This window comes from Penicillium robsamsonii (genome assembly GCF_028829455.1).
Source record: "Penicillium robsamsonii strain IBT 29466 chromosome Unknown utg000001l_segment0_segment0, whole genome shotgun sequence".
Taxonomy (NCBI): domain Eukaryota; kingdom Fungi; phylum Ascomycota; class Eurotiomycetes; order Eurotiales; family Aspergillaceae; genus Penicillium; species Penicillium robsamsonii.
The window spans coordinates 4,152,878-4,177,230 of NW_026643219.1; the positions used below are offsets into that span (position 1 = coordinate 4,152,878).

A 24,353-nucleotide genomic window follows, 5' to 3' on the forward strand; every position below is an offset into this window, starting at 1 on the left:
GGGTAGTATAGTAAGCAGAGTAATAAGTAGTGTATAAAACATTCATAATATGTGTATAATAATATACCTCTATCCAATCGTGATAATCAAAACGCTCATTTCGCTGGAACTCGCTCATAAAACACAATATACGCCTGCTCATTCTGTAATCGGTCCCGCGCCCGAAGATCTCGGGGGTTGAAGTCCGTGGCCCGCTCGTCGTCGAACTTCCGCCAGCACTGCCGCTCCGCATCGCGAACCAGCGAGACATAGTGTCCGCTGCCCATTGAAGACCCGAGATGCCGCAGCACTGCAAAGGCATCGTAGGTGAATGGCGGGACTGTGGCACCGGTGGTTGGCGGTACACCAGGCTCTGGAGGGGGAGGGGGAGGGTGAGCAATGACAAAATCGTCCATCTGAAGACCATAAAGCGGGAATTCGATGGGGGTGTGGATCTTTCGTGCGCTTTGGGTCTTGGATGCGGAAAAGCGCTTGAAGTGGACAACGAGAATCTGGGGCGCTCGCGTGATGATGATCTGCTTGGTTGCCATTCGCTTGCATTTACAGTGTGGGCACTTCCAGACCTCGTCGCCGCTTAGCATCTCTTCCTGACAGTAGCTACGGAGACACTGATAGATATCACCGGCACCTGTTGGTGGGATTTCAACGCTGATACTGTAGAAGGCCTCATAGGTAGTAGATGTTTGTCGACAAGTTGTGCAGCGCAGTCGACTGGCGTGTTGTCCGGCGAACAACGACGAGATAAATGACTCCTCTCGGTGGCAGTACCGGTCCCACTCAATTCGGGAAACTTTGGTCATCGGCATGCGCTCTCGTTGCATCTCCTCCGAAAAGGTCAAAGGTCGAAGCGGCGTTCGCTGCCAGTTGATATTGAGATCCTCATGGAGGCAATCTACCACAAAGTCGAAGAATTCTTTGGCATCTTGCTGCCGGTCGATGGCCCATTCTCGATTCAAACGTCCACAGAAGTTCCGGAATGAGGTCGGCATGATGACCTCGACATCATTCTTCCATAGCGACCTGGTCAGGTTCGCATAAAGTCCCGGCATGACGCCCTGAGACCCCTTCCAATTTTTTTGTACATAATGACGAAATCGGTTATCGATGAAGAACCGACTCAGGGAAATCGTTGCGCTGAGGCATTGAATGGTGGAATTCATGTAGCAGGTCACACCAAAATTGGTCAAACCAGTTCGCGGGAGTTTGAGGCGATCTAAGCGGGAGCTTGGAGTGTACAGGGCTGTCTGATTCGCCGAATTCTGGCGTTGCAAATGGGGTTGGATATGCCGTCCATCGGAGACGCCGCTATAACTGGGACGGGGCACGGCAGGGGGTGGTCGAGAGGGGGCCACCGAGATGTGCGCGGCATAATTTGGGGAAGCGCTATGAGGACGTGGAGTCGTGTGTGTCATGGATTGTTGGACATCGTGCGGTTCAGGGAATCGACGCAAGAAAGCCTCATATGAGTGGACAAATGGAGTTGAAGGCTCTGGTCCAGTATCCTCAGGTTCCTCGGTCAGTGAGTCTTCCTCAGCATAGGCGCTCGTGTCAATCTCCTCGACTTTGGATTTCTCCATCCACTCGGACAACTCTTTCGAATTCAAAGGAGTGAACTCGCGCAGCCGTCGCTTCCGGATTTCAAGGCTTGAATTTGCACTAGCCATGGTAGGCACTCTCCCGAGAGGCCGACCAGGTCTAGGTATGGGCTTTCTGGCCTGCAGAGAACTCATGACAGCAGCAGTTGAGGATGTCGCAAGGGATTGTTGCCCTAGAAGATCGATCCAGGCATCCAATCCACCAAGCAGGAGAGCTGGAGGCCGCCCGGCCTTCAACGGCTTGTATGCATTGAACTCGTAAAGAGTATCATAGAGAGCCCTCAAATGGGGTGCTGATGTTCCCACCGGCGAACCAGCGAGATAACTGACGGAATCGGCGCTTTGATCATAGTAAACCACAAGGTCGTACTCGTTCCGTTTCTCAAACAAAGCCTGCTCATGCTCCGGTGAAACAACGAGTCGCTCCTCTAGTTCTTCCGCCGACACATTCTCTTTCAGAACCACAGGTTCTATGCAGATGATAGATTTTGCATATACGTGACCATTATCATACTGGCCGCGAGGCCGAACATCAATCAGGAGCACATTGAATTTTCGCAGATTTTCAAGGAGGCTCTGTGTAGTTATAGTTGTGCTGTACGGCAAATCGGGTGAGTTGCTTCGCGTCTCTCGCGTCGAATCCAACCCATTGGGCGTCATAGATCTATACGGATTGTCATCAAAGCCTCCCCGGGTTGGACTGACACGTGGCGAGTTGCTGAATTGCGAGTATCTTGGATTACCTGAACGTGTGCTCTCCGTTGAGCTCCTCGGTGGGTTGGATGTGGGCTTTGATGGGACGGTGAAGACAGGGCTATAGGCAGGGTCCGGGGCACGTGGTAACGATGTGTTAAGGGGAACCTTTGGTGGAAGGGCCGGCACAATAGATGAAGAGCCCATACCGCGAGGTCCTAATGGACGTCTTGGCGGTGGGGAGCTGTATGTCCCAAGCGGTACGTCCGACGAATGAAGTGGGGTCTGCCCTGCAGATCCTACAATTGGGCTTCCTGGTCCAGCAGTACTTGCTCTCGGCACATACTGGCTGGAAGGTGGAGATGCCCTGAGTTTGGCAAAACGTTGCGCAAGCACATCGTCTGGAGGACTGGAAAATCTTTGTAAATGTGGCTCTTTGCCGGGCATTTTTTGATACTCAGTCGGACTTGGCATTCTAGCTATGCTTGTTCCAGACTCTTGGTTCTCACGACCTCGTGGCGCGACCGAGCTTTGTTCTGAGGATCTGGTTGTAAAGACACCAGTTGGCTGCATGCCACTGACCAGATTATCCTCGATGATGTCCTGCTTGATCGCATCCATAGTGCCTTGTTTGGACCGCACCGCCTTCACTAGATCGGCGAACTCCTTATACCAATTGGGGCGTTGGCTGGCGGTTCGATAGTCCGGGTGATTGGGGATGAGATTGATAGTGATCTCAGAGGCGCGAAGGTACTGGACGTAGGCTTTATCGTTGTAGTTGTCATCTGCGAGGTTCCTGGCCCTTTCGATTGCATCGGCAGCCATTGGCAAGAGTATATTAAGCTATGATCCCCGTTAGAAGAAATCGTTCATACAATTTCCAGCAAGTGCTGCACATACTGGTGTAGTATCGTCAACATTTAACGCAGCAGCCTGGTCTTGCAGGTCTTTTATATTGGGAAACCGAGGTCGCCGCGGTGGGATGGGAGGGGCTTTGCCCTTTGCATACAAATCTGGTCTGTTGACATGCCCGCTGAAATGCATGTCGTCACCCACCGAGCAAGGACGCCGGCTATCCTTCCACGGTGGTATATCTGGGGGAGATGGCAAAGTCGCCGCATCGGAGGACATGGTAGATCCAGGCAGCGACAAGCGGACTTAGCGCATGGTTATGTCTAGACCAGGGGGTGGGAGCAGAAGCAAGCCACTGGAGTAACCAATCCGCCTAGAAATTAATCAAGTTCAAATAACACACACAAATAACGAAAGACAGACCAGAGTAATGAGGACAGATCCAGGAACACAATGCGGGATGCCTCTGGGGTAATCAGATGACAGTACTTCACCGCCCCTCAGCCTATGACGCCAGGGGCTTAGTCACTATTGAGGTGCCTGGAAGCTCCTCCTCCAACTTACCTAGCCTGATCTTCATATTTGCTGCATTCAAGTGTCTTGGCTCTCTGCAACGCTACGTTAATCCGTGTCTCTTTAATATTACACGCGCATCTGGTGTTTCGCCCTAGCCATGGCAGGCTGGTTCTCTTCAACCTCGCCGCTCGATGAGCAAATCGAGCGGGCGACGGCTTCCTCTCTGTGAGTTTTGATTGCCGCCTTGTTATCATGCCTAAATGTACCGGGCTACCGGGTTGGTCCGAAATTAATGATCATATGGCTAACTCACTACTAGGGAAGACATTGCCCTCAACCTCGAAATATCAGATATGCTTCGATCAAAGAGCGTTCAGCCCAAGGATGGAATGAGATCTTTGAAACGACGACTCGAGAATAGGAATCCCAACATCCAGCTGGCTACACTAAAGGTGAAATATTACTCCCCGTTGATGATAGGCTTAGAACAAACGCTGATAAGCTCGCCCCGCCAGTTAACAGATACGTGTGTCAAAAACGGAGGCACCCATTTCCTGGCCGAGATTGCCTCTCGGGAATTCATGGATAACCTTGTTTCATTGTTGAAGTCCGAAGGCGCTCCCCTTAATGCTGAGGTCCAGGGGAAAATATTGGAACTTATTCAAAACTGGGCTATGGCTGCACAGGGTCGTATGGATCTAATGTATTTGGGAGAGACATATCGCAAATTGCAGAGCGAGGGATACCGGTTTCCACCAAAGACAGAAATGAGCGGCAGTATGCTGGAAAGCAGCGCAGTGAGTATGCCTCAAAATCTTCGCTCTGAAGCTGAAGCTAACTTGTGAATTTGTCTCAGCCTCCAGAGTGGATCGACTCCGAAGTCTGTATGCGATGTCGGACTGCCTTCAGTTTCATGAATCGCAAACACCATTGCCGTAACTGCGGCAACGTTTTCGATGCTCAGTGTTCAAGCAAGACCATTCCTTTGCCGCATCTTGGAATTCTGCAGCCGGTCAGAGTAGATGATGGATGTCATGCCAAATTGACCTCCAAGTCATTTGCGCCACCCGGAATTTCGGATCGATCCGCGTTCAAAAACAACTCGATCAGCAAATCTAACACAATGGAACCTCGCGCTGGTAAAGCGGATACAGGATTCGATGACGATTTGCGTCGAGCGTTGCAAATGAGTCTCGATGAAGCCGAGGGCAAGGGCTCTTCCGGGTTTGTACCGCAGACAGGCAACGCTCCAGAACCCCCAAATACCGCCCCAGCGCCTGAAAATATGGACGAGGAAGATGCGGATCTCAAGGCTGCGATTGAAGCATCCCTGCGTGATATGGAACGACACAAGCAAAACCATGCGGCCGCATTGAAGAACGTGCCCACTCCAGGTTCTATCTTGCACAATTCCTCTAGCACGCCCACTCCATTGCCTAAAAATCCTTATGAACTAACCCCTGTTGAAACTGAGAATATTCATCTCTTCTCTACGCTGGTTGATCGGCTCCAGCATCAGCCACTGGGCACAATTCTGAGAGAACCACAGATCCAGGAACTATATGAAAGTATCGGTTCGCTTCGACCAAAGCTGGCTCGAAGTTATGGAGAGACCATGAGTAAGCATGGTGAGTTCAGCTGTCTTATCGTCTTTATGTATAGAACTGGAAACTAACCGTCACAGATACATTATTGGATCTCCATGCCAAGCTCTCTACGGTTGTACGTTACTACGATCGGATGCTGGAAGACCGTCTGACCATTGCCTATTCCCAACATAATCTTGGCCATGGAGCTGTTCCTGGGGGGGCGCAATATCCAAATCTGCAGTCAGGGTTCCCTGCTCACGCTCCCGACGTCCAGAGTGGAGCCGAGAACTTCTATTATGGAAATCAAATAGACAGCTCTCGCCCACCTACCATGTATGCACCGCAGCAGGCAAACGGCAGCGGGTTCCAAGGTTCACCCAGCGCTGCCCAAAATTCTGCCTACCCATCACAACCTCAATATGGAGCCCCTACAAATGAGTCTCACGGTCACAATTGGGGTGGAAATACCAACCCGGCCCTTGGATCACCTTCACCTAGCAATGCCATTCCCAATAACTATACCAGTACCCCGGCTCAATATTATGCAGGATCGCATGACCCAAATTCAGCCAAGTCACCCGGCGCAGAACCTGCATACCAGTCGTCGCCCATTATGCACCGGGACTCTCAGTATCAGGCCAGTGCACCCCCCAGCGGTCCTACCCCTGTGACCGAGCAACATGCATCTGCCGGTTATGTGCAATCTCCAGGCTATTCTGTACCGCCTACTGCGCCAGCACTTCATCAGCAGGGAACAGGTCCTTCTCAGTCTTACTATTACCAGTCAGAGTCTCAGCCTCAACAACCCCCTAACACTGTGCCGTCTGCTTACCCCTCAACTAATGCTGGACAACCGGGGTCGTATGCACAGGAGACTTCGCAACCGCCTAATCAGCAACCAGCACGGCCAGTGGAGGAAAACTTGATTGAGCTATAACGTAATTACATTTCTTTGGGCATTATTTAAGGTTCTATCTTTGTATGTGTGTGTGTGTTGTTTTTTTTTTCCGTCCGATGATACCTGAAGACCTTTAGCAGATTGAATGTGAGTGTAGCTTGAAGCGGGTGAATGAAGAGATCTCAAGTATACATGAAAGGACACTGCCTAAGGGTACCTTTTTTTAAGAAATAATCATTGTTACTATGTGCTCAACCTGTCCACCTAGATTCCATTTATAACCCTTCTGTAGCAGCGTCTGGTTTGCCTTAGGCATGCCACATTGTTACCCGCTCCTTAATCGCCGAAGACAGCGAGATCAACCTCTCGCCTCTTCACTTCTCTAATTCACCCCGGATTTCTCTCCTGTTCTTCTTTTCGCATTCCATTTATTCCTCATTTATTATTGGTGCGAACCGGTGTAACCCGGCTTCCAACTATTGAGTCTTGATTGCTTTTTGCCTGCATGCTCTCCGATCTGCCGTGAGACCTCTTTTACCACCTTGTCTCGGCCAATCCCCACATTCTACGCTCCGTGAGCACAGCTAATTACCCGCCTGTGGCTCCTCTGGGAGCGTTTCGCTTGCCGCCATGCCTACCTCTAATGCCTCAAATACCTCTTCCCCTGTCAAGCGCCCCGGTCTCGGTCGCCGTGCGGTGTCCTCCCATGCAGTCGTCACGCGCACCGCCAATCCTAATGACCTGTCGCTGTCTCACACGCAGAAGACACTTCTACATCATAAACCTCACCGCGCCCATGTTGTTGGTCGCAATCACCACCGCAACCCCTCTACCGGCAAAAACTTCAACAAACTCCAACGATTCCAACTAGGCCCCGAGACTGCTGGGCGGCATCATCAGCGCAAAAAGTCGGCCCCCGCAACTCCAGTGGCGAGTCCAAAGGAAGGCGGGCGCGTTCGCTGGGATAACGCTGTAGATGATCATACAACTGCTCCTTCCATGAAGAGAAATTACTCCACTCCTGTCTTACGCCGGAATCCATCAGCTGTTGGGAAGAAAGCGTTAGTGACTGAGCGGCCGACCTCCAGCACCATAAAGAAAAAGACGGTCGGCTTTGAGTTGGGGGATGACGAGACCGACGACGCTGAGTGGGAAGATACCACGCAGTCACCCGAAAGTACGAGGCGCAACTCGGTCGTACCATCCAATCCCAGTGCAGACAATAACACCGTTCTTGTCGACCACCTTACCTTTGTCAAGCGACCATATCCACAAATGCCTCGAGCGACCAGTCTTCCCGAGTCGATCACCACCAAGTTCGTCCGAGAGCGCACTGAACTAGATGAAGATGGGGATGGGGATGAGGAAGCTAAGCAGCAGAACTCAGAAGAAGAGGCCGAGGAGTCTAGTCAGCACACGGAACAGGGCGACATAGCAAACCGCCTGCTAAGTCCTACGCACTCATCCAAAGCACCCCCCGCCATGTCCTCTATCTCGGCTATGGTGAAGCCAGAAGCCAAGAGCCCCAATCCTGCATCGCGTAGTAGCGCATCTCTCAACCTGGCTGCTGGCCAGGATAACGCTCGACGCACATTTTCTACAACCAGCATGGCCAGTATGCCGGGCTCTCACCCCCAAGCCACCTCATCCTCTATGGAAGGTGGAGTCTCGAGGTTCATTTTGAACAACAAGAATAGCATGCAGGCATCTTCTCGCACCGATTCAGACCCAAATACCCCCTCGTCGTTCCTCCCGCACTACCACCCTCAAACACCGCCCTCTCCGAACAGTGCAGCGGCCAAATTGGCCGCCTCTCCTGCGCGGCCGCGTGGTGTTGACCTGCCTTCTCGTACACAGCAGAAGCTTTGGCTCCAGCGTACCGCCACCCTTAATAACTCTCCTCCTGATAACCATGGAGTGACCGCAGCAGCTCCGCCGTCTACCGTTGACCCAACGTTCATTGCCGCTAGCCACGGCACTTATGACGCCGGCAGGGGGCTTAACGGTGACGGTCGAGTTGGCGGTGCAGGACACGACAGCGAAGCCCGTCATATCCGCAAGGCATACGAGAAGACATCTCTGGAATTGATGGTCGTGCGACGTTTCCAGTCTCCCACCGGTCAGAGCTTCGCTCGTCTTCGTCATATTGTCGGAGCCAACAAGGCGGAGAAAGGATCAGCTCTCGGCAATCCAGTCGCCTCAGCACCCTCGCTACCCCTGCTCCAGGAAGGCAAACGGCCCAATCGCCTTAGCTCCAGCCCTCCATCTAAATCCCAATCGCGTAATCCAACTCCTACCGCTTCTGAAGATCTAGCGAAAAAAAATCAACCTATCAATACCACAGAGGCTGCCAAGTCCAACGATCCATCTCATCGCATCCTCTCCACTTCAGCCGAAGCTCCTCGTGACCTGAGTGGTGACAATGATGAAGCATTCCAGATTAACGACAGTGCCATGCTGATCCGTCGGATGTGGGAGAGCCGAGAGGTCGCCATCCCTGGCTAACATGAATTCTCTCTCCCCTCCCCCTTTTTTTTTTCTCTCGGCCTTTATGTTTATGACGGTTAGCTCTATGGTTTGGCGTTCGCATTCTGGCTTTTTCATTCCAGCGATCAGGTTGAACATAATTTACCTTTGTTTTTTTTGTTTTTTTGCTTTGCACTGCACTTTTATGTTGGTATGAGTAGCCAATGCCACGCATTTACAAGGTAATCACAATCCACTATGCCCACTATTCCCAGTATGCAGATCTAAAACAAATAGACTGCCTGACAGTGGCCCCAGAGTATACGCCGGCTGCTTTGCGATCCGGGGCAGGGTCGGTGGCCTGACCTGATGATTAAGCGCCAATCCTGCCCTCCTGATTTGTCCTACAAACCCTAACTATATCTATGGCCTCATATTCCAAACTTCTACTTCTACTTCTGTTTTTCTGTTTGGTATCAAATCTAACTATGGATCTCGTTCCATTGGTAGCAGGGCAGATCCTGCGCATCGCATACTATACAACTGGACTTGTTCTGGTGTTAATCGTCCTCAATGTGATCAACCAACTTGTCTTATACAAGAGAAATGAACCACCTGTTGTCTTTCACTGGGTTCCTTTCATTGGAAGTACAGTCGCCTATGGCATGGATCCGTACCAGTTCTTTTTCGCTTCTCGTGCTAAGGTGTGTATATCTTGTAGCCCTTGATGTTTCCAAAGTAAAAGATAACACCTCCTAACGAGAACACATAGTACGGCGACATCTTCACCTTCATTCTGCTAGGAAAGAAGACAACTGTATACCTCGGGGTTGAGGGCAATGAGTTCATTCTCAATGGAAAGTTGAAGGACGTCAACGCCGAAGAAGTTTACGGCAAGCTGACAACGCCCGTCTTCGGATCTGATGTTGTCTACGACTGCCCCAACTCCAAACTCATGGAGCAGAAGAAGGTATACCTGCTTCTGACCACCCATCACACATATCGTATCCAGAGCTAATACCCAACTCTCCTAAACCAGTTTATCAAATATGGCCTAAGCCAAGAAGCCCTAGAGTCATATGTCCCCCTAATCGCCGACGAAACAAGAGGCTACATAAAATCATCCCCAAACTTCAAAGGCCAATCCGGGACCATTGATCTCGCCGCCGCCATGGCCGAGATAACCATCTTTACAGCAGCTCGCACACTCCAAGGCGAAGAAGTGCGCTCAAAGCTGACCTCTGAGTTCGCTGAGCTCTTCCACGACCTCGACCTCGGTTTCACCCCAATAAACTTCATGCTCCCCTGGGCACCTCTACCCCACAACCGCAAGCGAGATAGAGCTCACGGACGTATGCGCGAGATATATCTGGGGATTATCCAAGCGCGACGGGAAGTCGGAGAAGGAGACAACGTCAACGGCAGGGATAAGGCCAAAGGCACAGACATGATCTCGAACCTCATGCGCTGCGTGTACCGCGACGGGACTCCAATCCCAGACAAGGAGATCGCACATATGATGATCACACTGCTGATGGCGGGGCAACACTCATCGTCCGCGATTAGCTGCTGGATCCTTCTCCGACTCGCCTCGCAGCCTGAGATGACGGAGAAGTTGTACGCTGAACAGATCCAGAACTTGGGTGCTGATCTCCCGCCGCTGCAGTACAAGGATATGGACAAGCTTCCGCTGCATCGTAACGTGATCAAAGAGACGTTGCGTATCCACTCGTCTATCCATACGCTTATGCGGAAAGTGAAGAATCCGATGCCGGTGCCTGGGACTAACTTTGTTGTTCCGCCGTCACACACGCTACTCTCTTCACCTGGTGTTACGGCACGGGATGATCGTCATTTCCGTGATCCGTTGCGATGGGATCCTCATCGCTGGGAGAGTCGGGTTGAAATTGAGGATTCTTCCGACACGGTAGATTACGGGTATGGGGCTGTCTCTAAAGGAACACGCAGTCCGTACTTGCCGTTCGGGGCCGGTAGACACCGTTGTATTGGTGAGAAGTTTGCGTATCTTAATTTGGAGGTTATTGTTGCCACGCTTGTGAGAGAGTTCAAGTTTTTCAATCCCGAGGGGAGGGAGGGGGTGCCGGACACGGATTACTCGGTAAGTCTTCGGGTTCTTTGGCTTGCGTTGATGAGGATGTGTGGCTGACTTCTTTCTAGTCTCTCTTTTCACGCCCCATGCAGCCGGCGACTGTGCGATGGGAAGTCCGCTCATAGGCCGAGAAGCCGAACGTTGTTAGTCTTAGCTTTTGGTTCTGAAAAAAGCGTCTAAAGGCTTGTGTCTTGAAAAAGACAAGTCGAACATAAGTTTACGAGAAGTAGTGTATCAATCATAGACAGTCTATCACGCTCTATACCGGTCTTTAAAAGTGACCAGCACTTGAATCAAACGCCAAATCCGCCCAAACAGATTCTAAATTGATACACAATAAGACCAAAAATGGTGGATAGGCAAAAGGAAGGGGGTATGAGTAGATGGTGGGAGATCCCGAAGAACCACTGATACTGTAGTTCAAGCAATCATGCCTCGGTGGAAATTGAATGGAAGCCGAAAATGTACAAGAGCAAGTATCCCGAGACCGAAGATATGAAACCACGTAAGAAAAGCCAATGAGAGAATGAATGCGTTCTTCTAATGCCCGGGTGTTTTTATGCATCGTTCTTTCCCTTACCGCGTTGATTACCGCCTCCACGGCGACGATTGGCATTGTTAGCAACCCCTTCAGCCCGACTTTTATTCGGGGCTTTTTGAGACTGGGCTGGAGTCTGGCCACTTGGATTCGTCTTGGGGGTTGTATGCCCAGAGCTTGGAGACGATACGCGTCTGTGATCTTGGGGAGCAGGTCCATCACCAGTATTCTTATTGCCACGACGCTTGCGCGAGCCACCGGCAGCGCCAGGCGCCTTGCCGCCTCGTCCGCCCTTTCCAGAGCTTGGCCCATTTGGCTCGGGGTCTACCAGTCCTTGCACACGTTTGCTTTCCTGGTCCCACCACTGCTGGAACTCCTGCTCGGCCTGGATCTCGTGCATTTTATGTTTGGCTGTGGCTGCTTCACGGATCGCTTCCTTTTCGGTCTGTTGCTGGAGCAAAATAGTTGACAGAGAGTACGAGCCAGATGGAGAACGCGATCCTATTGGGTCAGGGCGTGGGATGTGACGAATTGACTGAATGGCTGGTTGTGGTGATGTTGGTTGATTGTTCTGGGTTGCTGTCGAAGGTCCTGGCGTGGAAGGTTTCGAATGAGAAGAGGGTCGTGGGTTGCTTGACACACTGCGGCGTGGTGTTTGTATAGGTGTAGCCACTGGCTTTGACTTAGGCGGTGGGGTGCCAGCCACAGTCTGTCGCATAGTCATGGACCTTTGGGGTAATTTAACAGCATCGGAAGCCGGCACGCTTTGACCTGGCAGAGGATCGAGTTGAGGAAGCGACGCTGGAGAAGATGGTGCTTGCTTCTGCCAGGGGTTCTGTGGTGCATCCTTCGCCCTCTGCTGGGCAGCCAGCTGATCTTGTATATGTTGTTGCTGAAGCCTCTTTCGTTCCTTCTGAGAGATTTTAGGTACAAAGCTACCGCTGCTTTCGCGTCGATCTGCCATTCCCAGCGTGAGGTTTGATACCCGGGACTGTAACGCTTCTCCTATGATATCTTTGATATCCTTCTTGGAACTCGAAATCATTGGTGAGGTCCATGGCGCAGAAGAGGGATTGGATGATGATGCTAGGGCTTGTTTCTGCTTTTGGGCGATTGCCCTGGACTCAGACGGGGACTGTGCTAGTAGTGTGTCTTGCGGGGAAGACATCTGATTCTTCAAGAAACTGCGATCGCCCGAGGACTCGGCCTCTGGGACGCTTGCCCCCAAAGCTGGGGAGTCAGGGTAGGATCGGTTTTCAGGTATTCCTTCAGTGAACCGGGGTCCACGCATAGCACCCTTTCCCTTTGAAGCACTTGGCGACGTAAGAGCTTCATCGTCCATTTGAAACATGAGATCCCCAACCGATTGCCTCGGCTTCAGCATTGGGCTACTGCCAATATTTGGTGACTCTCCGGATCTGCTGGTCTTCGTTTTGCGCACAGACGGAGATGAATTGACCTTCTCGTTAGGTGTTGGCCGGGCCGGCGCATCATAAGGTTCGAGACGACCAAGGCGGGACTGCAAAGCCATGGCATCGATCCTTCGTTGCTTATCTGCTTCCACGGAGCTGACAATTTCGGGGTATTTCTCGAAGACGTACTCCTCAGAATTGCGCCCACGGGATATAGGCCAGCAAGCTAACTGATTCTCGCGACAGATCAGATCTAACTCCCGAAGGAGAGTGGTATCCAAATCTTCGAGATATCTATTAGCGAGCATGGCCTCAAGATTGAGACAGATATATTCCAGGGCGGCATCCTTGAATTCTGTGACACAGCAGGGGGCGATGGAATTGAGCAAATAGCACACGTTGCGCGTTGTGACAAAACGACCCAGCATCTTCTGACACACTTGAGATAGTCGGTCGATCATCAACTCATTTGCCACAAACATTACATCCAGAAGCAAATCAATGAAGTCATCAAGATCATTGGTCTGGACATCATCAAACAGCCGTTCTTCTGTATCGGCATACAGGTAACGCAGGACAAATTCAAATGTAGAGCGATCAATGTGCTTTAGGTCGACATGCACACCCTGGTTTGAGTCCGCTTTACGTGCATCTAGCCACCTCCCACCCGCATAGCCGTGGAATAGAGTGTCAAAGAACGGACATCTCTGGCACACGACTTGGCTGTGCACTTTGATTGTATCGCCTTTGAGCTCCACAATCACGTCTGCGCTGTCAAATAAGGATGAGCGGTTGATGGCATGAGCCATATCCGTTTTCAGACTTCTTTGAGGCTCAACCATTAGTCGTGCTGCCCGCTCCAGCGCCGGCAGGCCGAGTTGCGTAGAAACCCGCATAACCTCAGTACGAACCTGCCGGAAACGAGCCGAGTTTGCAGGCGAGCTCCTTGCTAGGCGCCAAACATCGAGAATGCCGTCTGTGTAAAGGAAAAATGCCACATTCATAACAGTCAAGAAATCAACACCTTGGAGGCAGATCTGGGGATGTCCGTCCTTCCCGTATTCAATTTCAAAGATGTCTGGGACGGACGAATAATATGATTGCCGGAATTCGGCCAATGCCTTTCCCAAAACTGGAATACGGCCAGCTATAAGGAACTCATGCACAGGAATGCAAGACTCAGATAGGGAGCTGGTCACCCAAACAGTCCCCTCGGTCCATACAGAAAGAAATTGGTTTTCAATATCTGATGATGAAAGTATGGCTCTTTGGATACTTTTCCCGGAGGAAAGTACAAGAGGGATATTTTGAGCATCATCATCGAGGATAAATCCTAACTCTTCCAGACCTGGCATTGTAAATGGGGACAACGGCAGTATATCATCCCAAAGGCTGCTTTGCTCGACATGGATTTGTTCTCTGGTCACTTCACAGTCACGTTGAGCGACAGCGTAGGCCCCGAAAGCATTGCTACGCACTGCCACTGCTCGTGAGAGACCAGGTATGCGGGCAAACTTGTAATCTTTTGAGGCTCCCTCTTTGTTCTTTGTCCGCCGTTCTTTTCTCCATGTAGATCCAGATGTTGTACAGATGATGATCGAACCGTCTTGTCCAACATCAACATCGCTTGCTGCCATGTATGATTTCTTAACAGACCATGCTCGAACGGGAGTGGCTAACGAATTCCGAATCTTTGCAGGATTGGTTGTGGACGTTAAAGCCGAAATATTATCGGACTGGTTGGCTTGAACAGTGAACACATCACCAGAGCTGGATAATGCACATATAGTATTACCTCCACATACAATCTTGACGACACGATTCGCAGTCTTGTCGTATCGGGTTACCATGAAGCTATCCCTGATAAATCTCGAGCTGACCTCCAGTGGGAATGAAAGCTTTGAATAACCATATGACGAGAAAACCCAGACTTCGTGGTTCTGCAGAAGCACAGACGTAGCACGGTCAATGGCAGCTACCATCTTGATTGGACAATTGAAAAGTGATGCTCCAACGCGTCGAGGTGTCGTTTGTACCTCAAGCGAACGAGCATCAGAATCAACCAATCCAAGCTGACCTTCGTTCTTGCCAAACGTATAGAGGCCTGAGGTACTGAAGACCACCGAGTGGATAGATGACGCTGCTGCACCTATGATCGTTTCTTTCTTGAACGGGTTGAAGATCTGGCGAGGAGTCGTCTGGATGGGAATATCATTTTTGTTGCTGGTCCTCGGCAGGCCATAGCCAAGTTGTCCGAACTTGTTGCTTCCCCAGCTGAAAATCTCACCCTGCTCGGTAATTGCCAGGCTATGATCTTGACCCAGAGCAGCCGATACAACTTTCTTCCCCTCCAGTCCACCCGTTTCAATACAAACAAACGTGAAACGCGTCGACTCATCTCCTGTTCCGAGGCGCCCTCCAGGTCCAAATCCACACATGAACAGATTAGCCTCGGGATCATCTGTGATGATGGCAGTATGTAGTTTAGACATGATAATGTCTTGGAACTTCATTGGCTTGTTTGTGATCAAAGTGGGCAACTCGGCAGATTTGCTCTTGGGGACGCTATCCTCAAGCCCTAGATGTTCCAATTTCTCTTGGTATTCACGATAAAATCGATGCAAAAGATGCTCGGGGCGCTTCAACACGATTCGCTCAGGAAATTGTCTGTCATCCTGGTCCCCTAGACCAAGATTCAGGTTTTTGTTGCTTCCTAGTGTGAAAACTTCATCGGCGGAAATATCCACAGCCCCTTTCAGGACATTCCTAAGAGCATATATCCCATCTTCGTCATCTCCAAAGTTCGAGGCAGCAGTATTGGAACCAGCATCGCTTCCCAGGGCATCGTTATCAAGATCCGGGGTCGGCCAGTTTTCAGAGAGATGCTTAATGTCGCGGGCTCTAATAGTCGCCCCGAAGACATCAAAGGGACTGCAGCCCTCACGGTCCTTGATCTTGATCAAGCCACCACTCGGATGGCTCGTATTTCCACCTTTACTGAAATCTGTCATGTCCTGCACGTCACGCACCATGAGCGCCAGAGCAATTGTGGCGTTCCCGGCGTAAAGAGCCCGATGTAGAGCCGTCCATCCACTCTCCCAATCCTGCGCATAGATATCGACGAACGGAACTTCCAGTAAAGCGCGTGCAAATTTTAAGGCGGTAGGTTTCGAGGACGAAGCGACATGATGCAGCAATGTACGGCCGTAATGATCGCGGGCATTAAGATCGGCGCGCGACAAAGTCGCGCTCCCGCGCGAGAAAGCCACCCGGTCATGTACAGAGGTCCCAGGTGATGACTCAATATTCTTCTTACTTCTCGGTGGATTCGGAGACGAGGCGATCATGGACCCGGGGCTTTCAGCCTTCGATGACAGGTTTGTCGCAGCTCCGGAGGAACCCCCGGAGCCTCCTGCAGCTCGCGGTCCCGCGAACGTCGCGTTCGCCAGAAACCGCTGGAACCGCTCGACGTCATCTTGAATGAAACACTCCCAAAGTCTGTTACTCATGTGCCCGGAGTGGTCGACGCGCCGAATCTCTTATCAGGCCTAGGCTGAGCGTCGCCGTCACCACAGTGGGGCGAACCGCGACGGGGAGCTGGGTGATAAGAGAGCTCCGGTTCAAGGTATATGAATAAGAATTGCCGACGCTATATAGGTCGACGCGATCTCGATCTCGGTATCACGAATTTTCGGAAGTGGATTTGACGCGAAATCGATTGTGGGTTCGGAGTATGCGCGTGTGGCGAAAGTGCTTATTTGGCGGGGAAACTCGAAATTTTTGAAGAGGAACGAGTGTTGTTTGACGGATGGGATGGAAGATATCTCGAGAAGCCCAGGTGGTTGGAAGAAGCAAGATGTCCTGGGGGTCGCACTTGTCAGAAGGCCGGTTTGCCCTCGATGTCATCCGTGGATGGGCCCCACACAGTTGACGATAACGACATGCAGGTCAAAAGCACATACATGTGTGTAGGTATGACTTGGATAATAGAGATTCGAAACTCAATAGACTAAACAAATGCTCCCTCGCTTTATAAACTATTTCATCCAGAGTAGAATGTATCTAAGGATAAGGGGAAAGAAGCCAATGCAGCCATTCATACTATACGTATTATATGCCTACATGGACGTTATCGCGTTCTGTGAAATCCCTCTGACCAATAACGACGCGCACGTCCCTCCATGCCCCCGAGAGGCGAGGATCATTCAGGGCAGAGCCCGTGGGGAACTGATAGGATGCTGCACTCTTATGTACTAACATGTATGTTGTAAGACATTTTCATTTGTCATGTAGAAATTGCTGACATGCAATGTCTTGGTACATGGACCAGATCTACATGATCTTTCGACCAGTTTCCAGGTCCTGAATCACCTTCAGCTGCGTACGTCGCCGGCTCAGCGCCACATTCTCCCCCGCAATCTCAACTGGTCTTCCGTCAGGTCCGCAACAAACTAGGGCAAAAAAAGTCCAAGCAATTTGCATCCAGATGTTATCAATGAACCGCGTAGATGCCACTGCATAGTAGGCCACCAGAATATCATAGATGTAACGAACAGTCCGCTAGGTTTTGCTCATTGGGCTTGTCTTGCCCTTGACGATATCGTACTGCACCTGATGGCTGGTGTAATAGTTCTAGTTTAGTATTCTACCCATAGATCGAACAGATGAGTCAAACATACCTTCCCTTTTGAGCAAGAGCCTCTTGAAATTTGTTGTCCGACGTCATCAGGTTCATGCGCTCGACGCCGGGAACCATCTAGGCCTAGCAACTTCTAATGACCTCAATCTCATCCTCTTCATATGCCATTTGAGCCGCCAATTTCAATGGAGTATCATTATTCTTGTTCTTTGGCTCTGCATCTGTGCCGAGTTGGCAATTGCACCCCAGTTCGCTATGTTCGAAGGATCTTCACTATGCATGCCCTTCGATCAAGTTTCTCTGATCTTTCTGGAATTTAATATGATGTAGCGTTGTTGAGAAGTTGCCAGCATTCTACGTGTATCAGATGTAAGCTTTGCAGCCCAGACCCATGTTCTCCTCGATCTTTTCCATTTCCCTCCAAATATACCTCCGCTTTTTTAAACCAGACTCAGCCCTATCCACCATCGTATCTCACCGCATGTGTCTAATTGTTTGCAGCTCAGGATATTGTGCGTTGAAGGTCAACTATAGATCTTCATGATACTAGGGCATCTACATCATCCCGAAGGGTGGGCTACTAGAATGACGTTTGTTGACAAAATCCGACCCCGGGACTGTCTCTAGCTGTTCAATTATCCATCTACTAGTTCAAATGACTAATTTGTGTTTCTTTCAACCTTTCAATTAATTTCAACTTGATCTATTGATCTATCGAGTATGTGGGTCAGATGAATGAATGCAAAACTTCTTCACATCTTCCATCTTACTAGGCCCCCTGGAAGCCACTGACATGACAATAATCTGCGAACCATTTTTTTAATCTGAATACTCGGGTTTTTCCCACTCCAGAGGGATCATATCCAACATGGGCTTGAATCCTCCTGTGGTACGGTCATCAAAAACCATCTCCTGGTCAATAGTAACCCTCTTTTGGTGAATTTGGACAAACCACCATGTAGCAAGAGCCGCAGCCTGATCCCGAACTGTACGCATGGTTTGCCTAGGTGTATTCCACTTGACTGGCAACGAGATACAGTGGTCCCCCAACCCATGTAGTGGTTGATGGGTCATGGGTGTATGACCAGCTTTACACTTCTGGATTACAAAGAGCATAATCTCTTCATCACTATGGGTACCATTTTTCACCTCTGGTGAGAGTATAACACTGACCCAGCAATAATCCTCCCCGTCGTCAAAAGGATCCGGAATATGGTGCTTGTCGGTTACGAAAGGACTTGCCTGCACACGCATTTTGCCGGTTAGTAGAGTGGATAGAATTGAGGACTAGCTTTCGGCAGGAGGCCTATGTTGATCTGAGAAGGGGTTTATGTAGTAATACCTGATCTGTGTTGTGCTGGTTCTTGAATGGAATAAACAGGGAAAACTAAAAGAACTTTCCCTGCCACAATGGCCTTGTCTATAATAAAGAGACCCGTTCCATTGTATCTAGGTTTAGAGTTATCAATGGCTATGTACTAAATCAGCTGCTGAAAATGGTTCCATTTTCAGCTACTAATTCTACAACTCCTCTAAGATGATTTTCTAACCACAATGACCCCGGGAGATCTCTATCGACAGTCATACACCACTTAAGGGTAAGTAAGAGTGATAAATCTCAGGTCGCCACAACCACAAAGAGTAATCGACGCTTGACAATGAAGATGTGTTCCGGAGGCTACATCTGTATCTGTGCTTGTGCCACCCGAGACCCGAAACCTAGCGCTAGAGGCTCTTGAATGAACTGACGACCTTTAAAGGGTAATTACAATTTTTTGTAAACCTGCATACAGTAAGTAATTATGTACAAAATTTTACTTTTTTTACAAAAAAAAGTATAAAAAGATGAGGCTGACCCGATTTGAACGGATAACCTTGCGAACTGGAGTCGCACGCGCTACCGTTGCGCCACAGCCCCATTTCATGATATTATCTTTTATTAGTGGATATATGAGGGAAACAGTGCTTTACTACACAGCTAATGATCTATCATTGCACCTAGCGATATACTTGCAAATTGCCCAACGGATGAATCTCAAAGCGAATCTAGTGGGGAAGGGCTACAGTAATAGATGCTCAGTGATCATGACGGTACCACCGTCAACATTGGTTATTGGTCAGCTGTCTGCGCTGACACGACTAGGGTCAGATATCACGGCGTAAAAACTCACGGTGGAACATCTCGCGGAGTACCTCAGCTGCGGGCTTCATAGCATAAGCCCAATAACTATTGATAACTAGTCAGCTTGCTCGGAATCATCGGTCAAGCCGAAACTCCGGATTTCCGTCAGAGATTCTGCAACGTAAGTGCGATCCACTCTATGCCAAAAAGTCGGCTCCGGGTTCTCCGCTGTACGGTTCTTCACGCCAAAATTTAGGAAAACAGATTATTTCGAGCACTAAACAATGCTGAGCAATCCGGCCAACTTAGAAGAAGCCCTGAAGCTTGGCGGAGTTGCAGATTTGTGCAGAGTCCGCAAAAGAGCTTAGACGGTGGCTGAACTTAGCATCTGCAGTTCTAGAAGAGCTGCCTGGGACGATCAACTGTGGGATCTTGTGAGCACTTAAATGGTGAAAAATGGTTGTAGAGGGGAGAGCCCATGAGAAAGATTAAACCCAACGACCTCGATCATCCAGGTATAACCTACAGCATATTGCAAACATCCTTAGATCATGAGCAGCATATACTCCTCTCCTCTGTCACTGCTTCTACCAATCGGTCTTAGATCCCATTCCAACTCATACTTCTGACTAAGCACCGCCCTTACCAAAAGTGGAAGTGGTCATCTGCCTCTCAACGTCCTATATTAACACGAAGCCGAATAATGCAACCCAAGCCCTTTCATGTGGAGTGCCAATACAAAGTTAACAACGGCATTTTATGCAAGTACCTGCTTCTTGCACGATATCCTCCGCATAATGAGGGGTAATGCTAAGAAAATGTCAGATTTGAGCACCCGCGCATAGCCGTTTGGGTATACTATACGGAATACGGACACAGATGTCCATATTCTGACCCAACGCGTATCCACAACGTATCCATTGCAGAAGGGGCTTTCTCTGATAAAATGTCTCACCAATCAGGCTCGGAATATCTTCGGAATGTGGCATAGTTTACAGAGACGGAGACGGGAACAAAGAAGTTTGTGCGGGGCTGGCGCCGATCCCCCAGAAAATAAATATTTTGGACTCCAACTCATCCAGATGTTGAAGAAAAAGAGGTAAAGAGATGAGTTTACTTGATATGTTTGTTCGCAGATCCATCTGCTGAATACATGTGTTCATTCCGAGGGCAAAATATATAAAACCAACCTATCAACAGGAGGATATACAGGGCACATAGTATGTCTTAGTCTGAATGGGTAACTCCCCATCCTTGGCGGCCAGGTGGTGATCGTCGCCCTATTCACCAGCCTCGGTAACAGATATCAATCACATTCACAAGATGAGACCTATCATGTTTAGATCTAGTATATATTGTGAAGATCGCCCTCCCTTTTCTCGTGCAGCAGCAGCAGCAGCAGCAGCATCTCAGCCTTGACTCTCACATAGAGCAGGAAAATGGCATTGTCCCTTGCGCGTATGGCGCGCCTTGCCCTAGTTGGCATGATGGCATTCACGTCAATTGCCTCAGCATTGCCTGCGTCCCCCATCCCTCGCAGCACAGTCCAGGCTCCCGACAATGATCCGTTTTATCAGCCACCTGATGGCTTCGCATCCAAGGCGCCTGGGACAATCCTTAGCCAACGCAAGGTCGATGTCGCGTTCTTCGGCCTCATCCCGATTGACGTGGAGGCCTACCAGCTGCTTTACCGCACGACTGCAATCGATGGCTCGGCTATTGCAACAGTGACCACGGTGTTCAAGCCGAAAAATGCTAAGCTCGATCGTTTCGTTTCCTTCGCCACGGCCTACGACAGCTCTGCGACCAAATGCCAGCCTAGCTATGGCTACCAGCTTGGTGCGCCACAGAACAGCTTGATCTCTTCAGTCGAGCTGTTGATCATTGAAATCTACCTTGCTCTTGGCTATACCGTCGCTTCTCCCGACTATGAGGGACCCGATGCTGCCTTTGGACCTGGTCGCCTCGCAGGCATGGGTGTATTGGATGGTATGCGTGCCGTGAAGAGCTTCAAGAGCTTGGGTCTCACCGATAATCCTATGGTTGTGGGCGTTGGTTATTCGGGTGGTGCTATCGCTACCGGCTGGGCAGCCTCTTTGCAGCCCAAGTACGCATCAGAACTGAACATGAAGGGCTGGGTGCAGGGTGGAACTCCCTCGAATGTCACAGGCACAATGTATCAGCTCGACGACACTGCCTTCAGTGGCTTCCTCCCTTCTGCTATTGTTGGTCTCTCAAAGCCAAGCGCCTACGGCGCCGAGCTGGACGCTTTCATCAGCAAGGTCGTCACGCCAGAAGGTCAAAAGTCACTGGACACCGCCGCCTCGGAATGCGCCACTACGGCTCTTTTGGCGTTCTTCGAAAAATCAATCTTTGACGCTAGCTTCCAAACTATGGGCGAGGCTTTTATCTTCGACCCAATCATTCAGTCGGTGTTGAAGCAAAACAGCATGGGTGTCAACAAGGACGAGACTCCGACAGCACCCACCTTTGTGTACCACGCTGAAAAGGATGAAGTCATCCCGTATGCTGATGCCAAAAAGCTGGTTGATTCTTGGTGTAGCTGGGATGCGAACGTCAAGCTTACTACTTACGCCAGCGGTGGTCACGCGACTACTGAAATCATCGCCATCCCCGATGCCATCAAGTTTGTCCAGAATGCCTTTGCTGGCACGACCAAGAGTGGCTGCACCACGAACACTGAGCTTGGCAGTATTCTCAACCCGCTTGCTCTGGGTGTGGATCTTGAGCCTATTCTTGTGAAGCTCATTGATGGACTGTTCCACCTGGGTGACCAGGACTCCAAGTTCAAGGCCGACCCTGTTGCAGTGCTCAAAACCAACCTCTAAGGGAATGCTGACATCTACTATTGGTCGTAATGAGCGTTGAAGGTTTGAGCCACGACTTTTGTATATGTTTTGGATCTATCTATCTATATATATATATATATATGTGTGTGTGTGTGTGTGTGTACATATGTCGCTCTCCCACAATCTCTGTGTTTGGGTCATTTGGTATCCTTCGTGGAATTACATAGCTCTTTCAATACATAATGTTTCTCAGCTTGAAGTTATGGTACGGTGTCCTGGGAACAACCAGATACGCAGATCACATGACTAAAATGAGCTCTGCAGATCTCAATATACTTAGTTTAGTTCTTCGTCTTCAATCTTATATTGTTACTTATATTTACCTTTTTAGAATTGTGACTCGATAACTTTGTTATAACTTGACAATACTTATAAGTAGACCAATACCCCGGTATAGATATACTCGGCGCTCTACCTAGTATCGTTTCCTCGATACCCTCGAAAGGACTTAGGCTGCAGTAAGGCTTTTTAAGCAACAGCTCAGTTGAGAGACAGATCGTTGACGTTGGAAACCTGAGGAGTATAAGGCAAGTATACCCAGATCCCATCTAACCTAACTGTGACCAGTTTGCAGTGAGTAACAATATATCTCTCTCTCTTCGCCTTCACTTTCTAAGGTATTAGACCCGTGGGTAGGGTCATAGCCATGTCTAGACATAGTGAATGAGAACATTAATGCTGCCAAACTGTAGGGTACTAAGAAACAAGAAACATGATCTCACACAGCCAAGGATACATACACTTCTTTCCACCTTATGAAATGTCACCTCCCTGTTGTCACAATTGACCTAAATATGAAACTTAGTCTCTATTCTCACATCCCCTGCCAGTCCCAAACTTTCTCTGCTAAGAATTGCAGTTCCCCGTCGTCGATATGAATATTTCGTTCTCTCGGTTCGATGGGGGGTCTCAGGAAGAGCTTTTCGAACTCGATAACCAGAGGAGACCCCGTGGTTGTGATTTTACTGCCCTTCCTTGAGATCTGAACGGTTTGATGAAGGTGGTTGATAGAGTTGTTGCCCTGGGTTCCCCAATTCTCGATGGTGATGTTAGGGGATTATTGATTGATTTAGAGGGTGATTACCATCTTCACATCACCCCCTGAAGCTCGGAGCCAGTATCTTATATCTGACTGTAGCTTATCCCTACTCTCTGAGAAGGTAACTTCCAGTACGACACTAGGCCAGTCCTTTGATCGGCCACGTGGGAGTCGGAATGGCTGCCACGCCTTATCGGCTTCTTTAGCCCCTATTATAGTATGGTGGATAGCACTTCCGGTTGGGTTAAGGGAGCGATCCATCCTAATAGGCTTGATTGCATCGTAGAGTAGGACTTGGAAGATTTCCGAAGCGACTTCATGGGCTTTAGACTTTATCATTCTTAATAGCACACGGTCTAACTGGGCGTCATACGAGGACCAGGAAGCAAATGGACCCTCTTTTGCCAGTTGTGAATATTGAATTGTTAACGCGTTTGATAAGACACCATTCACTGGTAGTGGCCTTGCTTGCTGTCGCGACTGTTTGCTTGATGGTGTTGAGTAACTGCTCCCGGTCCCGATATTGGTAGACTGGGAGAACGGAAGGTGCAAGGTCGCCTAGGAAGCCGCGACCGGCTGGGTCTACATTATCCATGGCTATCTTGTCTCCGAGATGGATTTGCAGAGTTGAATTTACTGAGGCTAAGGGGGATAGAGCTGGTCGACGTCAGTGACATCAGTCCCATGTCAGCATCTAGCTTCCATCACTAGCTCTAGCTTCCGTCACTAGTATTTCACTGACAAGACAAATCTATATGACTGAGCAATAGGTGTATTGGGACAAAGATTTCTGTAGCCATGAGGCTACATTCGATCCCAGGTGAGTCTCACCAGACTTATATTAACTTGCGAACAATATGAAGCTAGCCTCTCCGACGCGACTAATAGAATTAACGAATATCTCTATGGCTATTTAGCAATCCGCGAGGCCTGCGTAAAATGCATAATGGATATGTACAAACATCAATATGATAATCATAGGCACTGGCTTACACATACTTATTACAGCCCAGG

General features: G+C 49.6%; 8 protein-coding genes across 8 annotated transcripts; 4 read left to right on the plus strand and 4 right to left on the minus strand.

Moving 5' to 3' along the window:
• Positions 1-95: 95 nt before the first annotated feature.
• Positions 96-3,419, minus strand: N7447_001637 (putative ubiquitin C-terminal hydrolase; the record flags this gene model as incomplete). Its single annotated transcript, XM_057225913.1, has 2 exons — positions 96-3,131; positions 3,189-3,419. The coding sequence occupies 2 exons, from the start codon at positions 3,417-3,419 to the stop codon at positions 96-98; spliced, it is 3,267 nt and encodes a 1,088-aa protein (XP_057089929.1).
• Positions 3,420-3,813: 394 nt separating this feature from the next.
• Positions 3,814-6,182, plus strand: vps27 (ESCRT-0 subunit protein VPS27; the record flags this gene model as incomplete). Its single annotated transcript, XM_057225914.1, has 4 exons — positions 3,814-3,881; positions 3,976-4,453; positions 4,513-5,284; positions 5,341-6,182. The coding sequence occupies 4 exons, from the start codon at positions 3,814-3,816 to the stop codon at positions 6,180-6,182; spliced, it is 2,160 nt and encodes a 719-aa protein (XP_057089930.1).
• A 591-nt stretch (positions 6,183-6,773) lies between these two features.
• On the plus strand, positions 6,774-8,648 carry N7447_001639 (uncharacterized protein; the record flags this gene model as incomplete). Its single annotated transcript, XM_057225915.1, has 1 exon — positions 6,774-8,648. One exon carries the CDS (start codon positions 6,774-6,776, stop codon positions 8,646-8,648), a length of 1,875 nt encoding a protein of 624 aa, XP_057089931.1.
• A 449-nt stretch (positions 8,649-9,097) lies between these two features.
• Positions 9,098-10,844, plus strand: N7447_001640 (cytochrome P450; the record flags this gene model as incomplete). Its single annotated transcript, XM_057225916.1, has 4 exons — positions 9,098-9,313; positions 9,382-9,579; positions 9,649-10,728; positions 10,788-10,844. The coding sequence occupies 4 exons, from the start codon at positions 9,098-9,100 to the stop codon at positions 10,842-10,844; spliced, it is 1,551 nt and encodes a 516-aa protein (XP_057089932.1).
• A 432-nt stretch (positions 10,845-11,276) lies between these two features.
• N7447_001641 (BTB domain and ankyrin repeat protein) lies at positions 11,277-16,178 on the minus strand (the record flags this gene model as incomplete). Its single annotated transcript, XM_057225917.1, has 1 exon — positions 11,277-16,178. The coding sequence occupies one exon, from the start codon at positions 16,176-16,178 to the stop codon at positions 11,277-11,279; it is 4,902 nt and encodes a 1,633-aa protein (XP_057089933.1).
• A 1,949-nt stretch (positions 16,179-18,127) lies between these two features.
• On the minus strand, positions 18,128-18,562 carry N7447_001642 (uncharacterized protein; the record flags this gene model as incomplete). The annotated part of the gene is made up of 1 exon (XM_057225918.1): positions 18,128-18,562. One exon carries the CDS (start codon positions 18,560-18,562, stop codon positions 18,128-18,130), a length of 435 nt encoding a protein of 144 aa, XP_057089934.1.
• Positions 18,563-20,869: 2,307 nt separating this feature from the next.
• Positions 20,870-22,279, plus strand: N7447_001643 (Lipase secreted; the record flags this gene model as incomplete). Its single annotated transcript, XM_057225919.1, has 1 exon — positions 20,870-22,279. The coding sequence occupies one exon, from the start codon at positions 20,870-20,872 to the stop codon at positions 22,277-22,279; it is 1,410 nt and encodes a 469-aa protein (XP_057089935.1).
• An 835-nt stretch (positions 22,280-23,114) lies between these two features.
• N7447_001644 (uncharacterized protein) lies at positions 23,115-23,934 on the minus strand (the record flags this gene model as incomplete). Its single annotated transcript, XM_057225920.1, has 3 exons — positions 23,115-23,336; positions 23,394-23,737; positions 23,793-23,934. The coding sequence occupies 3 exons, from the start codon at positions 23,932-23,934 to the stop codon at positions 23,115-23,117; spliced, it is 708 nt and encodes a 235-aa protein (XP_057089936.1).
• Positions 23,935-24,353: the final 419 nt, after the last annotated feature.